Below are 22,533 nucleotides of genomic sequence, written 5' to 3' on the forward strand. Positions count from 1 at the left end.
GCTGTCTGCTCACTAATTTGCTGTTTTTTGTGTATTCACACTGTGAAATTAGCATGTCAATAGTGACCTTGATAGCAGTGATGGATGAACGCAGCACTGTTTGCTCTACTGCTTTAGCTGAAGCAGAGGTAAACCCAGCCCTGCAACGAGTTGTGTCATCTACCTCCAGGTAGCAATTTGAAATTGGATTTCAAATCAATCTGCTTCGAGTCCAGAGGAGCGCAGTCACTGTTTAATGGAAACAAAATTTGGTAATATTTGGTGTCTGGTTCAAAAATGTTTAAAAGATCAATTTTGTTTCCTAACTGATTAAGAGATGCACATGTTTGATTTAGCATATTTTTATACTAACCCCAGAGTCTGTGTGTTCCCTCCCGTACACCACTACACAAAAGAACCACTATCTGTCTACTGACCAGCGTTATCACCTTCCTCCTTAAACGGCTAGTGGATAATCTGAATGACATTTCAGTAGGAAAACTTCCTTAAAAGGGTGTGTGCAAACAATGTCAACTGTTATACAAGATAAGTGTTAATGAGTTGATGTTTGGTGCAGTTTTTTGTTAACATGTGTACACAAGCTGCTATTTACTGAGAGCTTTGTATTCTCCAAGTGGACGTTTATTGCTACAAATTATCGGTTATGGTTTTTAAATCTATTTTCTGTATGCCAAAGATGTCAAGTGACATTCATGCATTTTACCGCTGATGTCAACTGATGCCAAAATGTTCATTTCTTGTGTATTATAAAGTATATAATGTTGTTTAATGCATTTTTTTACAGTAATAGGAATTAAGTTTGGTGTCACCTTCTTGTCAACTGCTTTTGCTTGGAACCTTCCAGCTAATGCAAAGGCAGGGAGCATGTGTGGATGCCATATAACTTCTTTAACAAATCCTGGAGAAGCCCCAAACACTAAACTACCTTATTTAAGATAATATTTATGCCAAACAGGAGTAAGAATTTGGTGGTGTTCATAGTGTTACGAGTCATGGAAAAAGCACACCTGGGGAGAGTACAGTCAGCAGATGGATAGGAATGATAAAACACTAGGTATTGCAACACTAAGTTCATTAGGACACAGTACAGCTATGAATGGCCTCAGCTAATGCCCTTGAATCTCAAGGAGTTTAGCATCCCTAAATGTGCTTAAGTGCAGCTATTAACCCCAGCACCAGCGTGGCCCTCTGGCAACTGGCACTCCGTTGACTCGTAATCAAAGGAGTGGCTTCCACTAAAAGCACAAGCACTATGGGCATGCATTAAGGTTGCTGCTGCCCATTGATAATGCAGGTATATGCAAACAGAAATGGCCATCCATACAATATGTCACACTTAGCTAAATATTCCTACTGTGCAGTGATAAAAATGTATTTAGCACAAACAAAAAAAAAAGTAATGGCAAAATTAGTCACAGGCTGGACTTTTATGTTTACCTCGGATCACAAAGAGTTTGCACGTGTCTGTAGTTGAAGAGCCCCCCCCCCCCCCCCAAGTTCCTCCAGGGTCTAATTAACTGCTGAGCTGAACGGCTACTTTTCCTCTCTCACCACTGACACACAAACACAGCATCCTAATCAGCACACTTCCCATCATGGCTCATGGTAACATGCACAGCTGAGACAGATAAAACAAGCCTGACAGTGATAGAGCTGTCTCCCAAAGAAGCACCTCTCTGTTACATTTTGCTTTCAGAGCTGCCTTAATTTACTATGTAGGTCAGGCAGAAGACTACCCAGACGCACATGTTTTTCCTCATGTAATTGCCACTTAAGCTGGTTGGGCTCATTTACATATAAACAACTGCTTGCGGTCAGGCAAATATCACTTTAGATGCTTAGTCATGCGTACGTGTCAGCTCATTAGGTACAGAAAGAAGTAAAGTCAGACGACTTGATTTAGAAAAAAGCAAATAGAGGACTACAAGGACCGCAGTGAGCAAACCTGCTGTCATCAATAATAAATACGTAACTGACTCTTTGTCCCAGAGAAGCTGCTCTTAGGTGGCCAAAGTAACTGGCATTTAAAGCAGCCTGGGACAATGTGACAGAATAATGCACTAAAAATGTAAACGTGGTATATGTTAGGGTAAAGGACAGATGCCACGCATGAGGTAAAAGACATGTAACTCTGCTGTTACTGTGTACAGTGTCTGAGAAAATATTGCCAAGTTTGAGCTTTTCAGTTCACAATAATAAAAAACAAACTGCATCTTCCAAAGGGATCGCACTAACAGGTGAGCATGCTAGAGTGGCCGTTTGGAAGAAGTCAGGCTTTGTCAAAACAAGAGGTGAGCTCCAGCCCTCCTTTCAGTTGGCTTCATTCAGAGCCATGAAGGGCGTCTTTGTGCCAGACTGAGCTGCTGTGAAGTGAAAGGAGGAGGCGACAGGAGGAAGGTCAGAATTGTAATGAGCAGCAGTGAGCTAACAGTTATCGTAAGGGACCCTGTATGGAGCACATGACAGCATGTGATTGTTAATGAGATGACTTCTAAGCTTATTACTTCTATATTGTGGGAAAAAAAGGGAGCGGGAAAGGATAAAGTCATTCCATAGTGAACTTACACGTCGCTGAAGACCCACAGCTAACGCTACACAAGGAGGCAGACAGCTGTACCATAAACTGACACGTGAGTAAAGGGCAGTGAGCAATCATTAATAATCATTAATGTCCTGAGATGCATGGGCGGGCAAGTGACTTAAGGCGCACGCTAATTAATTGACACGTTTTGATGCGATTGCGTTCACAAGAAAGACGTTCCACTATAACCATTATCACTGGAGAGGGATGGAGGAGGGAAAACACTTGGGCCAAGCAGGACTGTCGTCATGGTGATAACGCACCCCTCGTATCTGCCTGTCATCTGCAAAAATAAGGCTCTATTAGTTCCTGTCTCTTTCAGGTACCCGTCTCCTAAAGGGCACTTTCTTCTGATTGGCTGATTTGTGGAAGCCTGCCAAGGAGCAGGCGCTGCCTCGTTCTTTTGCCAAAGTGTTGGCACAGTGTTGTAAAACTACTAAAAAACAGTGACTGTGGCAATCTCTCAAATCCAGCCAAGCATGCTGGAGACTGAATCCAAACCAGAATTAGAAAACACAGCACAAACATGACAACGATTACTGTGGAACTTTGTTACACACATCAAATTACTGCACAGGTAACACTGTATCAAAAGCTGTATAGAGCAGTAGCTACATATGTCCCTGTTAAAAGGAGTAAATAAAAATATGTTACATTTCCTGACTAAAGTAACAGAGCTAGTTTTTTTTTTTTTGCTATTGGCAAGCAACTGTGTATTATCTCACTTCACTTGATTAATTGGATGCTGGAATACTTAAAACAGCTAAAATAATACTTAAGTAGTCCATCGTCTTGCAGCGATAACAGTCCTTCTGATGCAGCCTGTGTTAATTTCTACTCAGTAAGGGCTCAATTTAACTAGTAACATATGAACATGTGAACAAAGTGCTGTCTGAAGAGGCCCCTGATCAATGTGACAACTTCCCCACACATAATTCTGCCAAACATATCACTTTAAGTCTCAAACATTATTATTATTAGTGACCCACTAATATCAAGGGGAAGTCGTGTTTCCCGTCTCCATAAACAACAATTGCTTGAAACATAGCCCAATTACAAAGTAACTGCTGAGACGTGACACATAACGGTCTTAGAACCTGCAGTCAAAGACTCTAAATCGACAATGACGTTACATAAATAAACAGAGATGACCTCCATCAGCTGAGACAGACACACTGCCTTTTGAAAGATCTCTTTTTTTTGACCCAGTTGAATTTGGCTGGCAGTCTCCTGGCTGCTTTGGAAGTCATAACTCACTATGGCTGGGTTAACAGCAGACAGGGCACCGACACAATGCTTCATTCATGCGCCTTCTGGAGTCGTGAGATAAACGAGGTTAAAAAAATGCAAAGTGCTTCTACGATGACTGTGCAGAGAACAGACATCACAATGCGCCGCAGAAGAACATCAATGGTCAATAGGCAGGTCTGTGGGACTGGCTGAAAGAATGATTGAGCGAGATTGTGAAACATCGTGAACTCATCAAATTCTCCCCAGAGATCCAGATGTGCAGTGGTATGCAACTGCACAATGACACATCTGTGATTCTAAGAAATCCAAAAGGGTTGTAGCGGTCAGTGTAATTTAAATAACAGTGCTCTACTGTACGCAAAATCACCTCCAGTATTTGCATCTTTCAGTCTGATCATATGGATCATTTGCATACTGTGACAGAGAACAGTGGCTCTCAGCTTCTAGGCTTCTCACTATACTGGGGTAATGTGTGAACATGTCATTGAAGCACCTTCAGCCCTTCTCCTGCAAACCTGAAGCCACACCTCTGTTTGAGGTGCCTTCCACCATATGCACATGAATACATACATTATCAAAATGCCATATATTGTATAAAAAAGATGCATTCAGCCACCACCGTCGCATCCATTTTGATCTCAAGTGTTTTAGTCACGTACATAATGAGTTTTGATGAAAGGGATGGATCTGATTATGCAACACATAACACTGCATGCCCATACAGTACTGACTTGGCATTTATTTTCATACAAATGATCCAAACAGTAAGTAAATAACACATTGTATTGAATATGACATAGTAACTGGGTCCATATACTCATTAGAGAAGTATTTACTGAGGTCAAAAAATAAGTAAGGCTCAGGATAAATTCTCACAGACTTCTATGCAAACCCACTTCTTTTTGCAACCGAGTAGTCGCCCCCTGCTGGGAAAATGCAGGTTTAAGGAACTTTCATGTTGGCTTCACATTCAGAACCAGGGACAGTTTTTATTTTAACTGCAGCCTACAATCAACACTCATTTCTGGCATAATAATAAGACTTAAACCCTCTCTCCCAGGAGAAAGGCCTCTGCTTAACACATAACACCACTTCTTAATTTCCAAGCAGGCTTTTTCTAGTCTTCATACTACCGACCTGATTTGGTTTGAAAAGATGTGTGACTGGCCGAGGTCTTCCGTCAGGGGCTAGAATTTCAAGTCAGAGCCCAGAGGAAGTGCAGCAATTTGGCTCCTGCTCAGATGACTTAAATTACAATATACTAAAAGGTTTCCATGAATTTCCTATGTCCAGTGACGTCAAACAGACCACCTAATCTTATAAACCTAATGCGACATACCTGGGGAGCACTGAAAATCAGACAGACAAAGTTAGCAATTATCTGGACCGCACAAACAGAGCTGTTAGGGGCTTAAAAATCAGATATTTCCATCAAGGAGGAGGCTGAATATATAACGTATGGCTAGAATCATGACTTCAAACAATGCTGAGAATGCTCAACTATTTCTGCTATATATAGTAAAAAAAAATGGGACACTGATAACATGGGACCCATAGCACCTTTAAAAACTGATGATTTTAGACAATTCCTTTAAATGGTGGAGATTTAAATGAAGCTGATTACATGAAATCGCTCCATAGTGGTATCTGACTTCCTTTCATGCACCTGGCTGACTGGGATTGTGTGATAATAGCAAGTCAGTGGGAGACTGCAGCGACACAGTTACACCCGTCGTATGACTGAGTCATGCATGAGGGCAAGCTGGAAAGAATTTGTCAGAAAAATAAGAAGGATGGAAAGAGACATGAGTCAGAGAGATATATGACCAACAAAGATATTATTGATATGGAAAGAAGAAGAGAAAAACTTGATCTGTTTTCTATTTTTCTGAATCGTTCCATCTCTCCGTTTGTTTATTGGGCAGCTGGATATATTTCATATGTTACACACATGCACAGAGAAAGAAAAGAACACAAAGGGTCACCGGTCGTTAGCAGGAAAACGCTGAAAGAAATCCTCAATATCACCCAAGCGCACACTTCCCACACACAACAGGAAGTGAGACACACTTTACTACAGAGTACCCAAGTATCACTTCCTGTTGACCGCGTTGCTGCGTCGCACGTTACTCCGCAGTGTCAGTTTATGCTTTTTATTGCTCAAGCGTGATCTAAAAATAGGCCCAACAAGGTTAAAAAGGAAAAAAGTGCAGGACCTGGTGTGGTTACAATAGTCTTAGCGGAAAAACCAGACCAAAAACTTGGGGGCTTTAACTCATGTCCGCACATGCCTCTTGTCCCTGTTCCCTGATGGCCAATTAAGACACACAGACAGACCTATTCCTGAACACAGCGCATAAAAGGACATCTGAGCGGAACAACAGAGGACAAGACGGGGAATAAAGAGCCACATAAGCTGATGACAGTGCATCAGCCGGCAGCATGCTAGAGAAGATGATGACGGGGCCACTGGTTAAGTTTGTGCAAGTTGAAAATATTACTCAAGTGGTTTCCCAACACCGCAGCTGATTGCACAGGTATCTTTGTTTTGACATGCTGCAGTTAGCTACACACAGACACTCAGTAAGTGGGAGTGTTTTAACAGGCTGATCAGCGAGGTGTTTTCAGGCCGGGAAGGAATTAAGTAGCGACGGGTCATAACAGGATAAGATATGAGTTAGCGTTTAGCCACATCGTCTGGCTCTTGTTTTTCACTGAATCATGTGGAAAACAGTACAGCTTTATTTATTTATTTTTTTAAAACTCGATTGCCCCTCTAAATATGTCTAATTTAGTCTTTCGACTAAAAAAACTATGACAAGTGTTTTACGTATTCCTACGACTGTGACTATGTGTTATTCTCACATTGCTCAGTCAGGCAACATGTAAATGTTCAGGGCATCAGTGTATGTGTGAAGATGGCTTGAGTGTCACCAACACCTTATTCATTTAACATGTCACCCATGTGAACTGGTGATACAGCTATAATGATTTCAACCATTATTTACCAGTAATAACTGTTGCCAATCCACCCCAGTGCGTTAGAGAGGATTTTCTTTTATAATTCAGAAGCTGAGGATGGATGGATGGAATGAGAAGTAATGAAGTAATGCCGGCTTCTCATTTCTCCTCATGTGGATAATAAAAATAAAGACAGAAACCTTTTCCACACACGGCAGATTTACTGACTGACACTAAACGAGAAATCTCTGAAAGCTTCTCTTCCATTCCTGTTCAAATATAATAATAGAGGAAAATATCCTCATTAAGACTCTAGTCTAATAATGCAGAATTATTCAACGCTAAAAGCCCATTCTATATAAAAATCTGGCCTCCCTAATGCCCTTGGATTTAAAAACACACACACACAAACACACACACACATACACACACAATGTGATTCCTGTTCCAAAGCCTGGACCCCAAGTTCATGCCACACAACAGTCCCTAATGGGTCCATGCAGAAGAAAGCGGGCATGTCGAAGGGGCAGGGACGGGGAGGTTTCTACTTTCCTTTTCTCCAGGAATGCTCACTTGTCCGCACAGCGTGGCGGTGAGCTGAAAGAGCTTCCCCCGTCCGGCCATTCATCCAACACACAAAGGCAATTTCACAGGATGACAAGCTTTCTCTCTGCTTTTCTTCCTCACTGCTCCTCATCGTCTCTCAGTTCATTCCTCTGTCTCTAAAACACACTTTTTCACACTTGCGCTCCCAGGCTGTCATTAACATGTTAATGGACATCCAGTAGAACATGAACGCAAACCAGTGGGAAACTTGTGGTGAAAAACACAAGCGGAGAAAGCAAAAAAAGAAGGCCTGGGAATGTCGGCATACCACTCTATCTCCTGGCTGACTCCGTCTGCGAGGGTGGTTAATTTGTCTGGAGCTAAACCACTCAGAAGCACCGCTCAGCCAAAGGGCCCTTCATCCATCAGGCTGATGAATGCAAGCAAAGTCACCCTGAAGAAAACGGAGCCCTTCTGTAGACTACATCAGAGGTGCTCTCTTCTCGTGTACCTTTTTATCATTTAAGAGTGTGATAAATACAGAAAAAGGTTATTTTTCCATAATGAGTGACCTGCTCTGGTTATAGCAACTCAAACAGAAAACACTAACACTGGTTGGACTCCCTCATTTATACAATGTGGTTTAACCAAAATGGTGTGTGTGGTAGCTGGAAATAAGTCATCAGATGACAAGATTAATTAGAAATGTTAGCTAGTTAATATGCACTTTATTAACCCCTAAGTTGCTTTTCTGCAGCCAATATTTAGCTGTTCCAAACAGCTTGATTTTTTTTTATATCATACTCCGTAATGTTTATCTAAAACAACATGCCATGATGTGGTAATAGTTGGAAATTTGGAAAATTATGCATCAACTGTCCTGACATACAGGCATACATTTGGTGGTGTGGCCTTCCTAATGCATTCACACATTTGTAGCTATGACTGGCCTAGTAGCAGCTAGCTAGTGTTAGCGTAGCTGTCACTTTAACAATAGAGAGCAAACTCCACACACAAAGCATTTTCACACATGCTCTTATGCATTATGATAAAGAAATAGATTTTTTTTTTTTTTAATTTCCACATCTGGCAAACACACTGAAGCGGGTAAACATAGGAAAAACAACTTCATGGTTTTCAGGCTATTGCTAACAAAGGAAATGCAAGCTAAGCTAAGATGTATTTTTAATAACACATGTACAATTAACATTTCTTTTAAGCTTGTTAACAATATGAATGTTAAACTAATTTAATGACACTCATTTTACATTTTCTTTTTTCTTCAGTGATGACAAATTTGTGTCAAAAAGCCTGACTATTCTCTTGTAATTTGTACATTTGGGCATTGTTTGCACTTTAAACATGTTCAGTGGGCTGCCAGAGAGCTCATCACCAGTCAAAAGTGCTGTTAGGTAAGCGTATCAGAGGTGGAAACATGTATTTATGATGACATCCTTAGTATTAAAGTTATAAATAAACCCGTGCCTTTGGGTGGCCCTGCAGAGCAGGTGTCTGAGAGCTCGTGTAGTGCTGATGAACCATGGGCATGATTTAGATTTCAAACTACTGCAGATATCATCTACTGTTAACTGTAGCAGTCCTCTATTATGATGACAGCTCAATAACACACTGCATGTTTAGCGTCACTCAAACCCCCTTGACCTGATTACTGCTGGCTTTTAGTCTGCATAATGCTTCATAGTTACCTGTTATCTACACACTGTTCATATTGATCATGCAGGAACAACACAAACACAGGGATACCTAAAGAAAATGCTTGGATTTGTTTATGTGCTGGACTGGACCAAGACAGAAAAGTTGAATGCGGTAAAACCTAAACAGTGAACTGAAAGATGCTACAGATGCTACAGTTATATTTTTCTGCGGGCTTTCATTATAGCCAACATCCTTCACATTACACACAGTCACATTATGGAGACGAGCGATTGCCCAAACTGTCCATCTACTGAGCTTTACATGCTATAATTAGCAGGTACAGTCTGGTCCAGCCAGCAGCATGAACGAGCGTCTGGCTGTGCAGCTTAGATATCTTCTATCAGTGAGACGAGAGAAACCAGATTCACATTTGATAATTCAATTACAGTTTTTTTAATTTCAAAAATATAAGGCCCCTTATCACTTCAAGGGGCCTTATATTCTAAGGTAAAAGATGTTACAATAACATAGAGAAAAACCCAACAATCAGATAACTCCCTATGAGCAAACATTTGGTGACACTGGGAAGGAAAAACTCCCTTTTAACAGGAGTTTTTCCTGCTGCAGAACAGCACTCCCTCCCTGAGTGCTGTTCTGCAGGGCCACCCAAAGGCAGAACAGCACTCAGGGAGGGAGACAGGACAAATACACTTTAAAAAGGACTGAGGAAGCTTTTCAACAGGTGTTCTGATTTCAGTGTGTCCAAGTAGGACTTTATCACCTTCATACTCATGTAGCCATTCAGAGATGTCACCTGCCCCATGGAAGGAGCATTAGACCACTCTTGACAGGACAGAATTGTTAAAGGACTAAAGTGATCACCCAGTACAACTCTGCATTTATTTAGAGGGAATTCTCTCAAAGGTAGGGATCCATTAAATCCATTCAAATCCATCTTGTGGTCCAAATTAGAGTCCTTATCAGGTCAATTCTTGCTCAAGGGTTCAAGTTTTTCTGTTGATTTGTCATTCTCACGTATGTATTACTAATCAACCTGAATAATGACTGGTGCAGAAAACACACCCCAGTGCTGTCAGTTTCATGCTCAGCAGTCATGCTGTGCGGCTGCTTGACCTTTTCAACTTCCTTGTGATCTATGTTGCATTTTTCTCAGAATTACAACAGAAATCAATTTTGGAATTTCACAATGACACAAGTGATGAAGTGAACACTTGAAAGGGATTTTACACAAACGTCACAAGGTGCCAACAGTCGCTTTACAAAGACACAGCATGCTGTGCTGTGCCTGTTGCTCATCATCACTGTAAAAGTGCACCGCAGAGCTGAGCTGTAGAGCTGCACTTCCTTCGCCTTCAACAAAACGGAACCACACGAGGGGACAGAAAGCGCACCTGAAACTCATGCTCGTCTTACATTTCAGTTCAACTCTCAGATTCCCCATTAGCGTGTGACCCACAGCCATTCAAGCTTCTGCAAAAACGAGAACATTTATCAGAATAAAAGCACAATCTTAACAAGGTGATTAGTGACCCAGTATGCTCATTTTCACCTATATACTTTTATCCTTGGCCTCCACTAAAGTAGTTTTGTGTAATACACATTTCAGATACACACACACACACGTTTGAATATGAGTGTCCACCACTTTAACATTATATATGTGACAGAAGACAAAGAAAAACCTCAACACTTTAAGTAGTGTGAGACTATAGTCCAACTCTCAGGCACTTACTGGACCGTCAACAGTCTGAAGTATTTTTGTTCATGCAGGGACACCTGAGAACCTTTGCACAGCCTTCTGAATGATCCCCAAAACAGGATGACAAACTGGGGCATCGTCCTTCTTCTTTTTCTTGCATTTTCACAAAGCATCTACCCAGGAGGAAGTTAAAGAACAGAAATGATTCTACTGCAAAGCTATACAGGACACCTAAAACCAACGGGACTGAAATGTATTGTACATATGTCTCAACAACCTGAGGGCATTACTCTGGATGCAGCAAACTGGAAACGCTAATACAAGCTTCACACCACAGGAGTGCTAGATTAATAAGAAAGAGAAACCAGAGGAAGAACTGCAAAAGAAATCCCAATGGAAGTCAAGAAGCTGCTCAACAAGACCGACAGGTTCACTGTAATGTAGACCAAGTATGCTTATCTGCTCATGTAAAACCTGAAGAACATGTGTGGTGCTGTTCGCTTCCACCGGTGATTTTCCATTTTCCTAAAATCCTCGTGGTTATTATTAGTTCTTAATTCTGTACTCAGTCATTCAAGCAGGGGTAAAGGGAGGACACACAATACAGAGACGGCTGGCTGGATAATGTAACTGTTAATATTAACAGTCAGACTTTAATTTCACTGAGTAAACCCAACTTGGATTTAAAAACAAGTAAATATTGAATATTTCTTTCAATTTGATTTAGTGAGATCAATTAAAACAATCATTGTTTTGTCTGTTGGAAATTCAGTTTATGTAGACAGCAGCTGATATGTGATTTTCAATGATTTATCAGTTATTTGATGTATTATCAAAGAAGATTGCATGTTATTGCCAACTAAACTCCAGTCAGTCTCAGACTGATATCAGACACAAAGCAGACTGACTTTATCTGAGGGCAACAGTGATCTTATTCTACACCTATTTAAATAAAAATAAATATAGTGAGATAACTTTATTTAATGAATAAAACAGATATATAGACAAAGTTTAACTTGATTTGACAAAAGATGATAAATTGCAGTATATTTTACTGCAACACTTAGTGTACTGCTAAATACTAAAAATTATATAATATTATTATATGATGAATGACTTATTCTCACCTTCAGCATAGAACATCCTAATATGAAATAATATATGACTGTAAGCTTTTGTTACCCCAAATATTCAACTATTATGGACGGATTATAAGACGACAAACACATAAACCAAACATTTTTAGATTTATGTCTGATTTTGCATTCAATGTATGTTGAATTCAATTGTTGAATTAAATGTTTGCGAAGTATAATCAGTATTAGACGGTGTGTTCATGCATCACAAAATTCAAATGAAGAGAGGGTAAAAACAAACCGGTCAATGTGGTCAAAGGCAAAGTTCACATTCTTCTGTTGAAGAAACCTGATCACATTTCAGCTCATGAGGTAAGCAATAAGCAATGAGGAATGAGCAATAAGCAGGCCACAGGCAGATTACTATCAGCTCACACGCCCTGATAGAAGAGGAAGTTTTAGTGCTTCAGTCCCTCGGGTCAGCCAATCAGTGACTGCGTAAGACTTTCACAGAGCTGTCGTGAAAACAGTGATGCAAGAAAGGGCAGGCGTGTGGGCCGTGTCTGCTGATGAAATTTCAGTGGTCAGCTGATATTGCGATTCACTGTAATTTTATTTTCAACTTTACCACCAAGTCTGCCATCTGTAAAATTTACCACTGCTTTCTACGAGCATCTACTTGGAGTTCAAGTCCAGTCACGGTGTGAGTGCGTATATCTGATAAACATTACACAATTTTATAACAATTATTAACCACAAAAAAGGATCCCAGAATGTGGCTGTTACATCTGCTCCGTGTGCATGTGTGACACCTGAGATAGTTGTCTCTCTATCTTGATCTTAGCTTTCTATTTTGGTTTCTTTTCTTGTGTTACAAACTAAACTTTCTACATTAACAAGCAAAAATGCTGTTTTAATTCAAAGCTTTGACCAAACACACTGGAGTTCACCTCTCATCTGAAACCACTTTAAAGTTTCACTTTCACTTGCTGCTCACTATTGTTTTCACTGGCAAAAGATGGCAGTACTCCACAATATTAGCACATGTTAGAGAGACGCTTGTTCTTGACTGCTAGGCGTCCAAGTTCTGCACCATGCGAAGGTGAGGACACAAGCATGCGTGCTAACACGGCTGCTGGAAGACACTGAGCTGATAATTAAAGCTCGCGCAAAGGGCGTGATTCTCTTGGAAAGGACAGTCCTGCATTAGTGTGATCAAATTCTGAATTTCGCAACAGTTGCCAGCACAGATAAAAAGGTCAGACAGATGCAATTTCTTAATCGTGTTGACAGTCCCATGTCTTTGTCATTTGATGGGGTTTAATGAATACTGGAAGAACTCGAACACTTTGTCTGATAAGAAACAATCGAGCGGCAGTCCGAATTTTCCAACTAAAGGTGGAATGATTGCAAACGTTTGGCTCTTTTCAAAGTGAGAAATTCCCATGTGAACCTAATGGTGACATTGTTACCTAGCAATAGGTCATCTACCTTTGAGAGGAATTAACTGAGCTGTTGTGAATCAGTGTTCCATAAATATGATGCAACTGAAAGGAGAGAAAAATATCTGGACCAGTAATTTCCCACACTTCTTAACACATTACCATGTAGCTGCTGATAAAACACTAAGAATTAGCATCAAGCTACATGTATTATTATTTTGTGTGTGTGTGTGTGTGTTCATTATATCTACCAATAAACATTTATATTCTTGAAAAATCTGAATTTCTAACCTTTAAATTAAAACTGCTCCAGTCATGTTAGCGTGACAAAGCTAGCTCCTAACTCAGAGCGAGCTAATGGCTCAGTCACATGAGTGAATTTCTGTTTATTTAGACAAATATTTAATTACTGCAGTTAACCGGCGTATAATCACAATCACAGTCTGATATCAGACTGATAACCAATATCTGACTGCTCCGTCTTAGGGCAATATTTATGGCGGCTTTTAGTGATGGCATTGTTGTGCAATCTTATTTTGTAGTTTTGCTTTAGTAAAGTTTTCCTTTAAGGACAGACTTTGCAGTTAAATTATATTTTATTGCAATATCACAATGTTAAGAAATTGTGATAACATTGTATCATGAATGAATCGCGGGTTCATGGGTTGTCTGCTGATTCCCACCCTTAATTGAAAGGGCCTCAACTTTCCGGTGCCAGCTTCAACTCCAGGCAAACTCATCTGATCTCTTTTGAAGAACAAGGACAAAGATTTAAAAATAGATAAAGAAATAAAAGGTTTATCTATATGGAAAATAATTAACAGCTGCAGTAGCAAAGTTTTGTGTGTCTATAAAGCAACCTAAAAAATGTACAGTATCATGTTTATAATATTCTGACTTGGTGTGATTATGGAGGCCGAGTTCAACAGAATTTGCAAACACTGTTTCATGTTTGCCCAACAGAACGCCAACAGGATCGGGCCCAGACGCAGACCGGCTGAAGAGAGGTGGGTGGAAAGGAACAGGCGGCGCGCATGCAGTGAAGCTAAGAGGAAATGAGCTGAGAGGAAAGAGAGGAGGAAGAAGGGCTAGTGACAGAGCTGATGTAGTTGGCATGCGGGTCCAGTTGAGTTCACTGGGACAGACTCACTTCGTTTGAGCAACCTTTAACACTGAAAAGATAGTTTTCGCTCCCTTGTTGTCACGTGCCTGTGCTGGTGTGACTTCTCATTTAGGGTATGCATTAGGGCTGCCACAAACGATTATTTTGATAGTCGACTAGTCACCGATTATTTTTGCGATTAGTCGACTAATCAGATCATCATCCATTGGACGTACAGCGTACAGCTTATTGCACCAGCAGCATCTGGTCTTATATAACTATCATTAGCTTACAGCTTGAAGTGTTTGTGCTAACTAAAAATAAAGACAAGATGGTAGTTTATTAATTTTTAATGAAATTTGCAGATTGTTTCGGTGAAGTTTAATAAACTCCTTGCTTTCTCACGGCTCTAGTTAGCCTTGCCCCCGCCTAGCTAACGAGCTAGTGGGTAACAGACGTCTCCGAAAACGTCTGCGCGCTTTTGAAAATACGTGGTGTCTTGATAAACTGAGCAGATATTTGAGGTTTACACAGCTACATTCTCGCCTGAAAATATGTTAAAGGTTTATTTTGTGACCCAGAAAGAATAATAAGAGTAAAGTTAAAACTAACTAGCTGCCACCATTGTTGACAACTGCGCTGGGCTGCGCTATGAATTCTGGGACACAGCTTCTTCTTCTTTGGGGTTTAATGGCAGCTGGCATCCTTGTACATGCAGTGCTGCCATCTTCTGTTTCAGTCCGTTATTACACTCTTAAATCCTACTACTCATTCCTGCGTCCTTTGTGATCTTACAAAGCTTCAAACGATGCGTCGACTATTAAATTAGTCGTCGACGATTTTAATAGTCGACATAATCGTGACTAGTCGACTAATCGTGGCAGCCCTAGTATGCATAAGTACATACTGAGAAGAGTGCAGTCATGGCATGAGCAAATATCCACTGTACATCAGTCCCATCCCTTTTGTTAGCTCACGTTACAGAATCAGGTGAAGCCAGGGAGCAAACAAGGCAGCAGTGTGGGAATGAATGGAGCCGCAGAGGCCTTATCTCCATACAGGAGACTGACTATTACACAACTATTACACTAAGAATCAGCAGCGGTTCCAGTATGAGGAAGACCGACTGTACATGGGGTTATACAGCCTGTCTGGCATCCTGCTCATGAGCAAACATTTCTAACCTTCAGCTGCAGTCCCCTGAGGAGGCCTGCTCCATGGCAGTCGCACTACACTTGGCCCTAACAGACACCTTGACACAATGTTCAACAGAGACCTGACACTATGGAAGAATCCCATAATGGTAAAAATGGCAGCTGTTCCACCACTGCACCCAACGAGCTTGTTACAGTCAAACAGCAGCAGTGCACGGGCTCAGCAGAGGTTCAGCGGCGCAGTGGCAAAAATACAGCATGTCTCATTATCATGTAAATATGAAGGTACATGTACTTGTTGTTTTCTTGACTTATGATGATGTGATTTAGCGTGTCGTCTCTTCTGCTCTTTGCTAGCAGGGACAGAGACAATGATTGTGTCAGCACTTTGGAAATAAGCTGTATAACATGAGTATAACACATTGGGAATAAAGCATGCCAATTCAAGCTCGTTTAAATAAGGGCTCTCAGACCCAAAGAGGTGCCCAGGGTCATTGTCAAGCTGGCTACCAAGCAGCAAGACTTGCTTCTGGAAGAGTTTTGAAACAGCCTCTCCTATAGGTCAGGGTAACTGTGTTCCACAGGAGCATGACAACCGATGTGGAGGTGGCTGACATGTGGAGTTATCGCACTACAATAACTCAAAGTTGACTTTGAGTTACTGTAGTACGATAACATAAGACAGGACAAGTGGGAAGGAGCAGGTCGAGTGTGTTAAGTGAAAGTGACAGTTACTGATAAGGGGGAAGCTTGTTCATGCATATCTTTTCTTTAGAATTTGCTACAGCTTTTTTTTTCTTTTTTGTGTTATAAACCATCTGAGAACAAACCAAGAACCCACTCTGAGTGCTACGTGTGGTTCTGCTGCGATCGTGGCTCAAGAGTTGGGAGTTCGCCTTGTAATCGGAAGGTTGCCGGTTTGAGCCCTGGCTCCGACAGTCTCGGTCGTTGTGTCCTTGGGCAAGACACTTCACCCGTTGCCTACTGGTGGTGGTCAGAGGGCCCGGTGACGCCAGTGTCCGGCACCCTCGCCTCTGTCAGTGCGCCCCAGGGTGGCTGTGGCTACAATGTAGCTTGCCATCACCAGTGTGTGAACGTGTGTGTGAATGGGTGGATGACTGGATGTAAAGCGCTTTGGGGTCCTTAGGGACTAGTAAAGCGCTATACAAATACAGGCCATTTACTAAATAGCTTATAGGAGCTCTTGACATCAGATCACGTGACCTGCACAGAGTATGCCACGTTGTCATGGAACTGTAGATGTTCAAGTGTTTTTTGTGCCAATGAGGATCACGTGAATTTATGAAAAGCTTCACTCCAGCCACTAAAAACAAGAAAGAAATTGTTTAGGCCTCCTTGGCTCTTATGGCGCCAACTACAGCCTTTATTTATTCATTCAGTTACTGGGTGTTGCTGGGGTTTTAACCATTTTTACCAAGGTGGTGATCCATTCTTCAACTCATCACTTACTTCTTTAGATGACATCCTGAACAATGCTAATATTTTATTTAAGTCCTAAGTCTAATATTTAACCTTAGGACACCTGGTCTGGACCCTGGACTGCAAAATGTTCACTTCTGACCCACCTTCTGTCCTTCCTGTCATTATTACAGTGATGACGCAAAAGTGCAACAAATGTAGTAGTAAGCTGGGATGGGTTAAACTGGTTCTGCTACCACACTGGTCGGACCTGCAGTGTCCATAAAATGCGCATGAATGTGATGTAGCGTATTTACATTCTGTGCCAACGCATTCCAAAGCATTGGCTCACCTTATTTTAATGAAAGTGTGGCAAAATGAAAGACAATGATGGGCTTTTTAAATAAGCAGTGTAGCGAGTTTTACTGCTTTAGTAAAGCAGCATCTGCTAAACTAGTTATGCAACTGTTTGCACCTCAAGTCGACGTAGGGTTAAAGTTAAGGTAATGTTTACTCTTATGGTCTGTCATTAGCACTTCCTTTAATGTTCGTAATGACTTATTGCTGTCTGAGATCACGGGCTCCCTCTCTAAATGAGTTTAAACAGACTCCCTGACAGCCAGGGATTAATTAACCATGATAAATATAATCATCTTAATTTCATATTAATCATGGTTAATACTGGGGATATTTATAACTGTAGGGAAATGACTACAACTAGTGACACCACAGCTATATAGAGCAGGTCACTTGTTTCAGCATTTTAACTTATGTCATCATGACTGGAATATCTTTGAGGTTGCTAATGAAACAAAACAATGCGGCTGAAGATGTTACCTCTCACCTTGTTACCGTCCTACACACTCTCCTGTTTCCTGCAGCTTGGTAGCTAAGCAGGAACATGTTTTCCCAGATATAACCTAATACTTCCCCGGATGCTTTTGTGTCTTTGAACCCGTTTGTTTTCGGTGTTCAGCAGACCTGACCTATTAAAGCTCACTGCCAGCTGAGCTCTGCTGCCAGACTGTGGGGCAAATAAAGCCTGTGTGATGTAGAGCTCGGCAGTTCTTACCACCATTCTCTCACAGCAGGGTCACCGCTCCTGGATGTGATCTCTAAAATAAGCTGCACTGCTCCACATTCAAACTAGAACAACCTCTGTGTGTGTGTGTGTCTTGTCCTGCATGCAGGCCTGGTCTCTGGGGGTTTCTAGTTTTCTGTGTGTGACAGTTTCACTAATATGGGTTAAATCTGCTGTTTGACTGAAGACCTTGCCTCGCAGGGAGTCCCCATATACTCACATCTAAACTGCATGTCTTCACTAATGCATCATTTTATGAATGCAAAACATTATAACATCCTGTCAGAGACGTTTGCAACTTGCAAACGTTTGTGCACAGATTTTGCAAAGGGGGAGGAAAAGCAGTGTTTTGCTCAGGAGCACAGCAGCTGCAGAGCCCCCTGTTAAGGACACAAACAGCTTGCTGTAAGTCATCCAAGAGGACACTTTCAACGCTCACCGCTGGTGAGATAAAGCTCGGGGCATCTATCATTAACAACCACACCTGCTAACTAAGCTCCCACTTCTAGGTCTCATCCACTGCAGCACTGTGAGCATACTAAGGCGGTATGTGGTGTTAAAGAGTGGCCCGGTGCAGCCTGCACGCTAGGCCCGCAACATCCATCCTAACAGCAGCAGCAGGAGGAGCAGCCAGACTCACCCAGTGTCTTGACTGCGATCTGCCGCGTCAGAGGCGGCGGCAGGTTGATGCAGACCAGATCCACATCCTGATGAAGCAGCACGTCGTCGATCCTGTTGGTGTAAAAGGGCACGTTCATCTCCTTGGCCAGCTCCTCCGCCTCCTCCTGTGTCCGGCCCCACAGCGCTTTAACGGCGAAGCCCTCGTTCTTCAGCAGCGGGATGATCACCCGTGCGGTGAGGCTGGTGCCGAACACGCCGACCCCAGGAAGCATAGCTCCAGGTTATTAGTTGGATTTGGTTCTGTGTGGATTCGCTTGGTGTTCGCAGCTCCGGACGACAGCAGAGCTGTGAAGGGAAGCGGCGGCGGGGACCGTCAGGTTGGCCATCCACCTGCACTCACACAATCTCTGTGCGGCATTTCCTCTCTGCGAACGGACACGTACTGTCGTTATCACCCGCCGAAAAATAACCCGAGAAAGGCGGAAATCCGACCCGGGCTTCTGCGCTTGAGCGAAGAAGTCTATAAATGAACCATTCCGCTCTTCACCTCGTCCGCGTCTGACAGCTATCACCGCACTGACTGCGCCAAGCAGGCGGAGAGCGTGTCCCCTCCTCCGCGGTTTGCTTACTCCTCCCCCTGCAGGACCCTCCCTGAAGATAACGGGGGCTGGAAGAAACGTGAGCCGGGAAAGCGCTTGGTCTGACGGCAGGTTGCCGGAAACACCGCCGTCACCCTGTGCCCGCTCCCCGTAGGATCCCAGTGCTACGGTGCTGGAGACGTTACTGATGGTGCAACACACACACACACACACACACACACACACACACACACACACACACACAGGAACCGCTACTAGCAGCACCATTTCAAAATAAAAGCTCCACGTTGCATGGTTGTTCGTGTGTATGTGTGATTCATATGAGTTACAATCAACCAATCGAATAAAACTTTAATTCTGCAGCACTTTTCATAGAAACTAGTAGAAAAAAGTGCACATTCAGAGCAGAAAATAAACAAAACCTGCACTACACTAACAACACCTCTTTATTGTGGTAACATGAGACTCTTTGTGCTAACAATCAAGCCAAACACCAACATCATCAAATATACAGTTGAAACCAGATATTTACATACTCTTCCAATAAAAACACAATCACTTTTTTAATTGTAAAACATTAAATCAGACTAAATGTTTATTCTTTTTAGATAAATATAAAAAACATATTTGTTAAATTTAAGAGTAAAGAGAGAAATTGTATGTATTTCTTAATTACAAATGGCACCCAAATTGTATTCAAAATTGAGCCACACTTATGGAGGTCTACAATTCTTTTCCTGGTGTTTTGGTTGATATGTCTTCCCATGTCAAAGAAACAGGCTCTGTATTTTGGGGGTGCCTTATATGCATCCACAGGTGTGCCACCAATTTACTCAAATGGACTCTACTAACCTATCAGAAGCTTCTTGAGCTCAGAATGGAATGTCTGGAGTTTTCTTATTAATTAAAGATACAATAAACGTAGTGTATATATACTCCTAAATTTGATGAAAGTGATAAAAAATAGACAGCTGCGTGGTTCCTCCACATATCTGCTTTTTCTGATGTTAATAGCGTGGAAACCACACACACCAACAACACTGTAGCTACATTCACTGCAGCTACAGAAGCTGCAGAGGACCACATCACAGCCATGACTAAATTGTGTCTGCTTACTGTTATGTATTTTTGATTTACTGTCTTATTATTAACTAATAATAATTTCAGTTTTTTGCAGTGCTAAGGCAGAAATATTACAAGATTTTCACGGTAGTAAATGCTTCCCAGAAGATGTTCCCTCTGGTCATTCTGTACCGTTTCATGTTTTAGCAACCTGAATGTTGACCTGTGCATCAGAGTAATTGGACCCATAAAGTGTCATATTTGAAATTGTGTTGATCCCTGTACTGTCATTGTTCATTCTATGACCAGATACCTGCAAAAGGTGTCATCACCAGTCACACCAGTTCACTTCACCTAAGTGCATCAGGTGTGATTGCTAGCCAACAATATAAAAATGGTATTTTAACCAAAGACTGTATAGAAAGATGTATTGCCTGCGTCCTGATGCACCAGTCAGTCACAAGCTGTATGTTTTTGCCATTGGTATAGATCAATGAAGCTGAGGGCCCTTTTTTCACTCCTACAAGACTATAAATCTTTTGGCCATCATCGTCTATGATTCATTAACCCTTTCACGCATAGTGGTCGCTACAGCGGACCGCTATTCAAAGGCCGTTTTCTTGTATTTGTGTCAGTGTTGATGGTATACTTGCACATAAACCACTACATTGGACATTGATGTGCCACTCCATACCCTGCCACCCACTGGTTGTTTAATGTTACTATAGATGTACGACCTGTTTCATTGTAATTATTGTTATTTAACTCTGTCATGCATGACTTATGACAACCCCAATCAGGGTTTCATGAGTATTTTTATTCATCTTTTCAAGCCTAAAGATGAATAAAAATATGTTAAAAAAATCCTGATTGAGGTTGTCACAAGTCATGCATGACAGAGTTAACTTCCTAATCACACAGACTGAACAAATAATAAGCTTAAGTTAATCTTTTGCCCTGTTTTATTTACATATATTTGTGTGTGTGTGTAAATCATTGAAAGAAAACATCCTAATGACCCAGCAGGACCTCGTTCAATGAATGGAAAAAGCTGAATGTCACAAATCAATACAGACATGAGCGCACAATATTGCATTACTGGACTGTTATTTTGGTTCATTGGGGGTCTGAAACACCAGTGAGACTTCTTTGTGTCTGCCAATAACACATTTGTGCAGATGGATGGAAACATCTCCCTCTCCAGATCATTTGCTCAAGGATGTACAGAGCGAACAGGAGAGAGAGATAGACTCTGAACTTGCTAGGTGCAGACTGCACACAGAAAACAGCTGCTAGCTGTCAAAGGTCAAAGCTGAGAGTTCTTTACTGTTTCTGACACAGCGTGTGCCTGCTCAGAAACACCATATAAAGAAAAAAGGTTTAAGGTTTTTGTAGCACACACAGAAACCTCCTCCTGAAGTTATGACATCAGAAACCTGTCATCCATGTGCCTTTATTGAAAACATGGTAGTAACTGTTCTGACTTAGGGAAAAATGTAAATGTTGCAAACATCACAGTCGCGCCTGTTAGGATGCCTGGGTCGTCGACCCAGGGTTTTTGAGTTTATAATATTATGTATACTTCCTAGTTTTTGGTTTCTTTGAGTTCTGTTTTATGGCTTAGGTCTCTGTCTTCTTTAGTTGCTCTGTCTCCCCTATCACCTGCATCCCCTTGTCTAGTTTGCGTCTATGTGTATCTTTAGTTCCTTTATCCCCCTGTTCAGTCAGTGTTTGTGTCTGCCCTGTTCCCACGTCTCTGTTCCCTTTGTTTTAGTGCCTGCCCGTGAGTCTGTGTTATGTTTCCTGTTTTACTTTGAAAGTCCATGTCTGATGTTAATGTGTCTGGTTTTGCTTCCCCCTTGTCTCGTTAGGCCTGATTTGCCCCAGCTGTGTTTCCCTCCTGTTACCCATTCCCTGATTGCTCCCTCTGTGTATTTAAGCCCTGTGTTTCTTGGTGTCTGTGTCGCGATCTACCGTTTATTTTGCTGTGTGGTTTGTCAATCCGCTGGTGTTAGTTTATTTTCTTGAGTTTTTCCAGTTATGTCATGTTTGCGTTCAGCATTAAAGCTGTTTTTGTTTAAGTTCTGTCTCCGGAGTCTGCACCTTGGGTCCTATTCCTGCCTGCACACAGCCACACCTAACAGCGCCTGCTGCTGCTGGAGATGATGTGGATGGACAGGAACAGGCTAGTAAAAACAAATCACAATGTTGACTTGTGTTTAGAGCTCTGGCTGTTGGCATCGTGTAAAGATGCTCCCACTC

At 41.7% G+C, this 22,533-nt stretch overlaps 1 protein-coding gene across 1 annotated transcript in view; it reads right to left on the reverse strand.

Annotated features, from left to right (window-relative positions):
* Nucleotides 1–18,897, reverse strand: part of gfod1 (glucose-fructose oxidoreductase domain containing 1) — a 34,463-nt gene extending 15,566 nt beyond the window's left edge. Inside the window, exon 1 of the mRNA XM_005740585.2 lies at nucleotides 18,630–18,897. Within this exon, the coding sequence (XP_005740642.1) occupies nucleotides 18,630–18,882 (253 nt within the window). The 5' untranslated portion in view covers nucleotides 18,883–18,897. The remainder of the gene's footprint in view (nucleotides 1–18,629) is intronic.
* Nucleotides 18,898–22,533: the final 3,636 nt, after the last annotated feature.

The sequence above is a fragment of the Pundamilia nyererei genome, unplaced genomic scaffold (assembly GCF_000239375.1).
Source record: "Pundamilia nyererei isolate P.nyererei 1_Seehausen unplaced genomic scaffold, PunNye1.0 scaffold00101, whole genome shotgun sequence".
NCBI classification, from domain to species: domain Eukaryota; kingdom Metazoa; phylum Chordata; class Actinopteri; order Cichliformes; family Cichlidae; genus Pundamilia; species Pundamilia nyererei.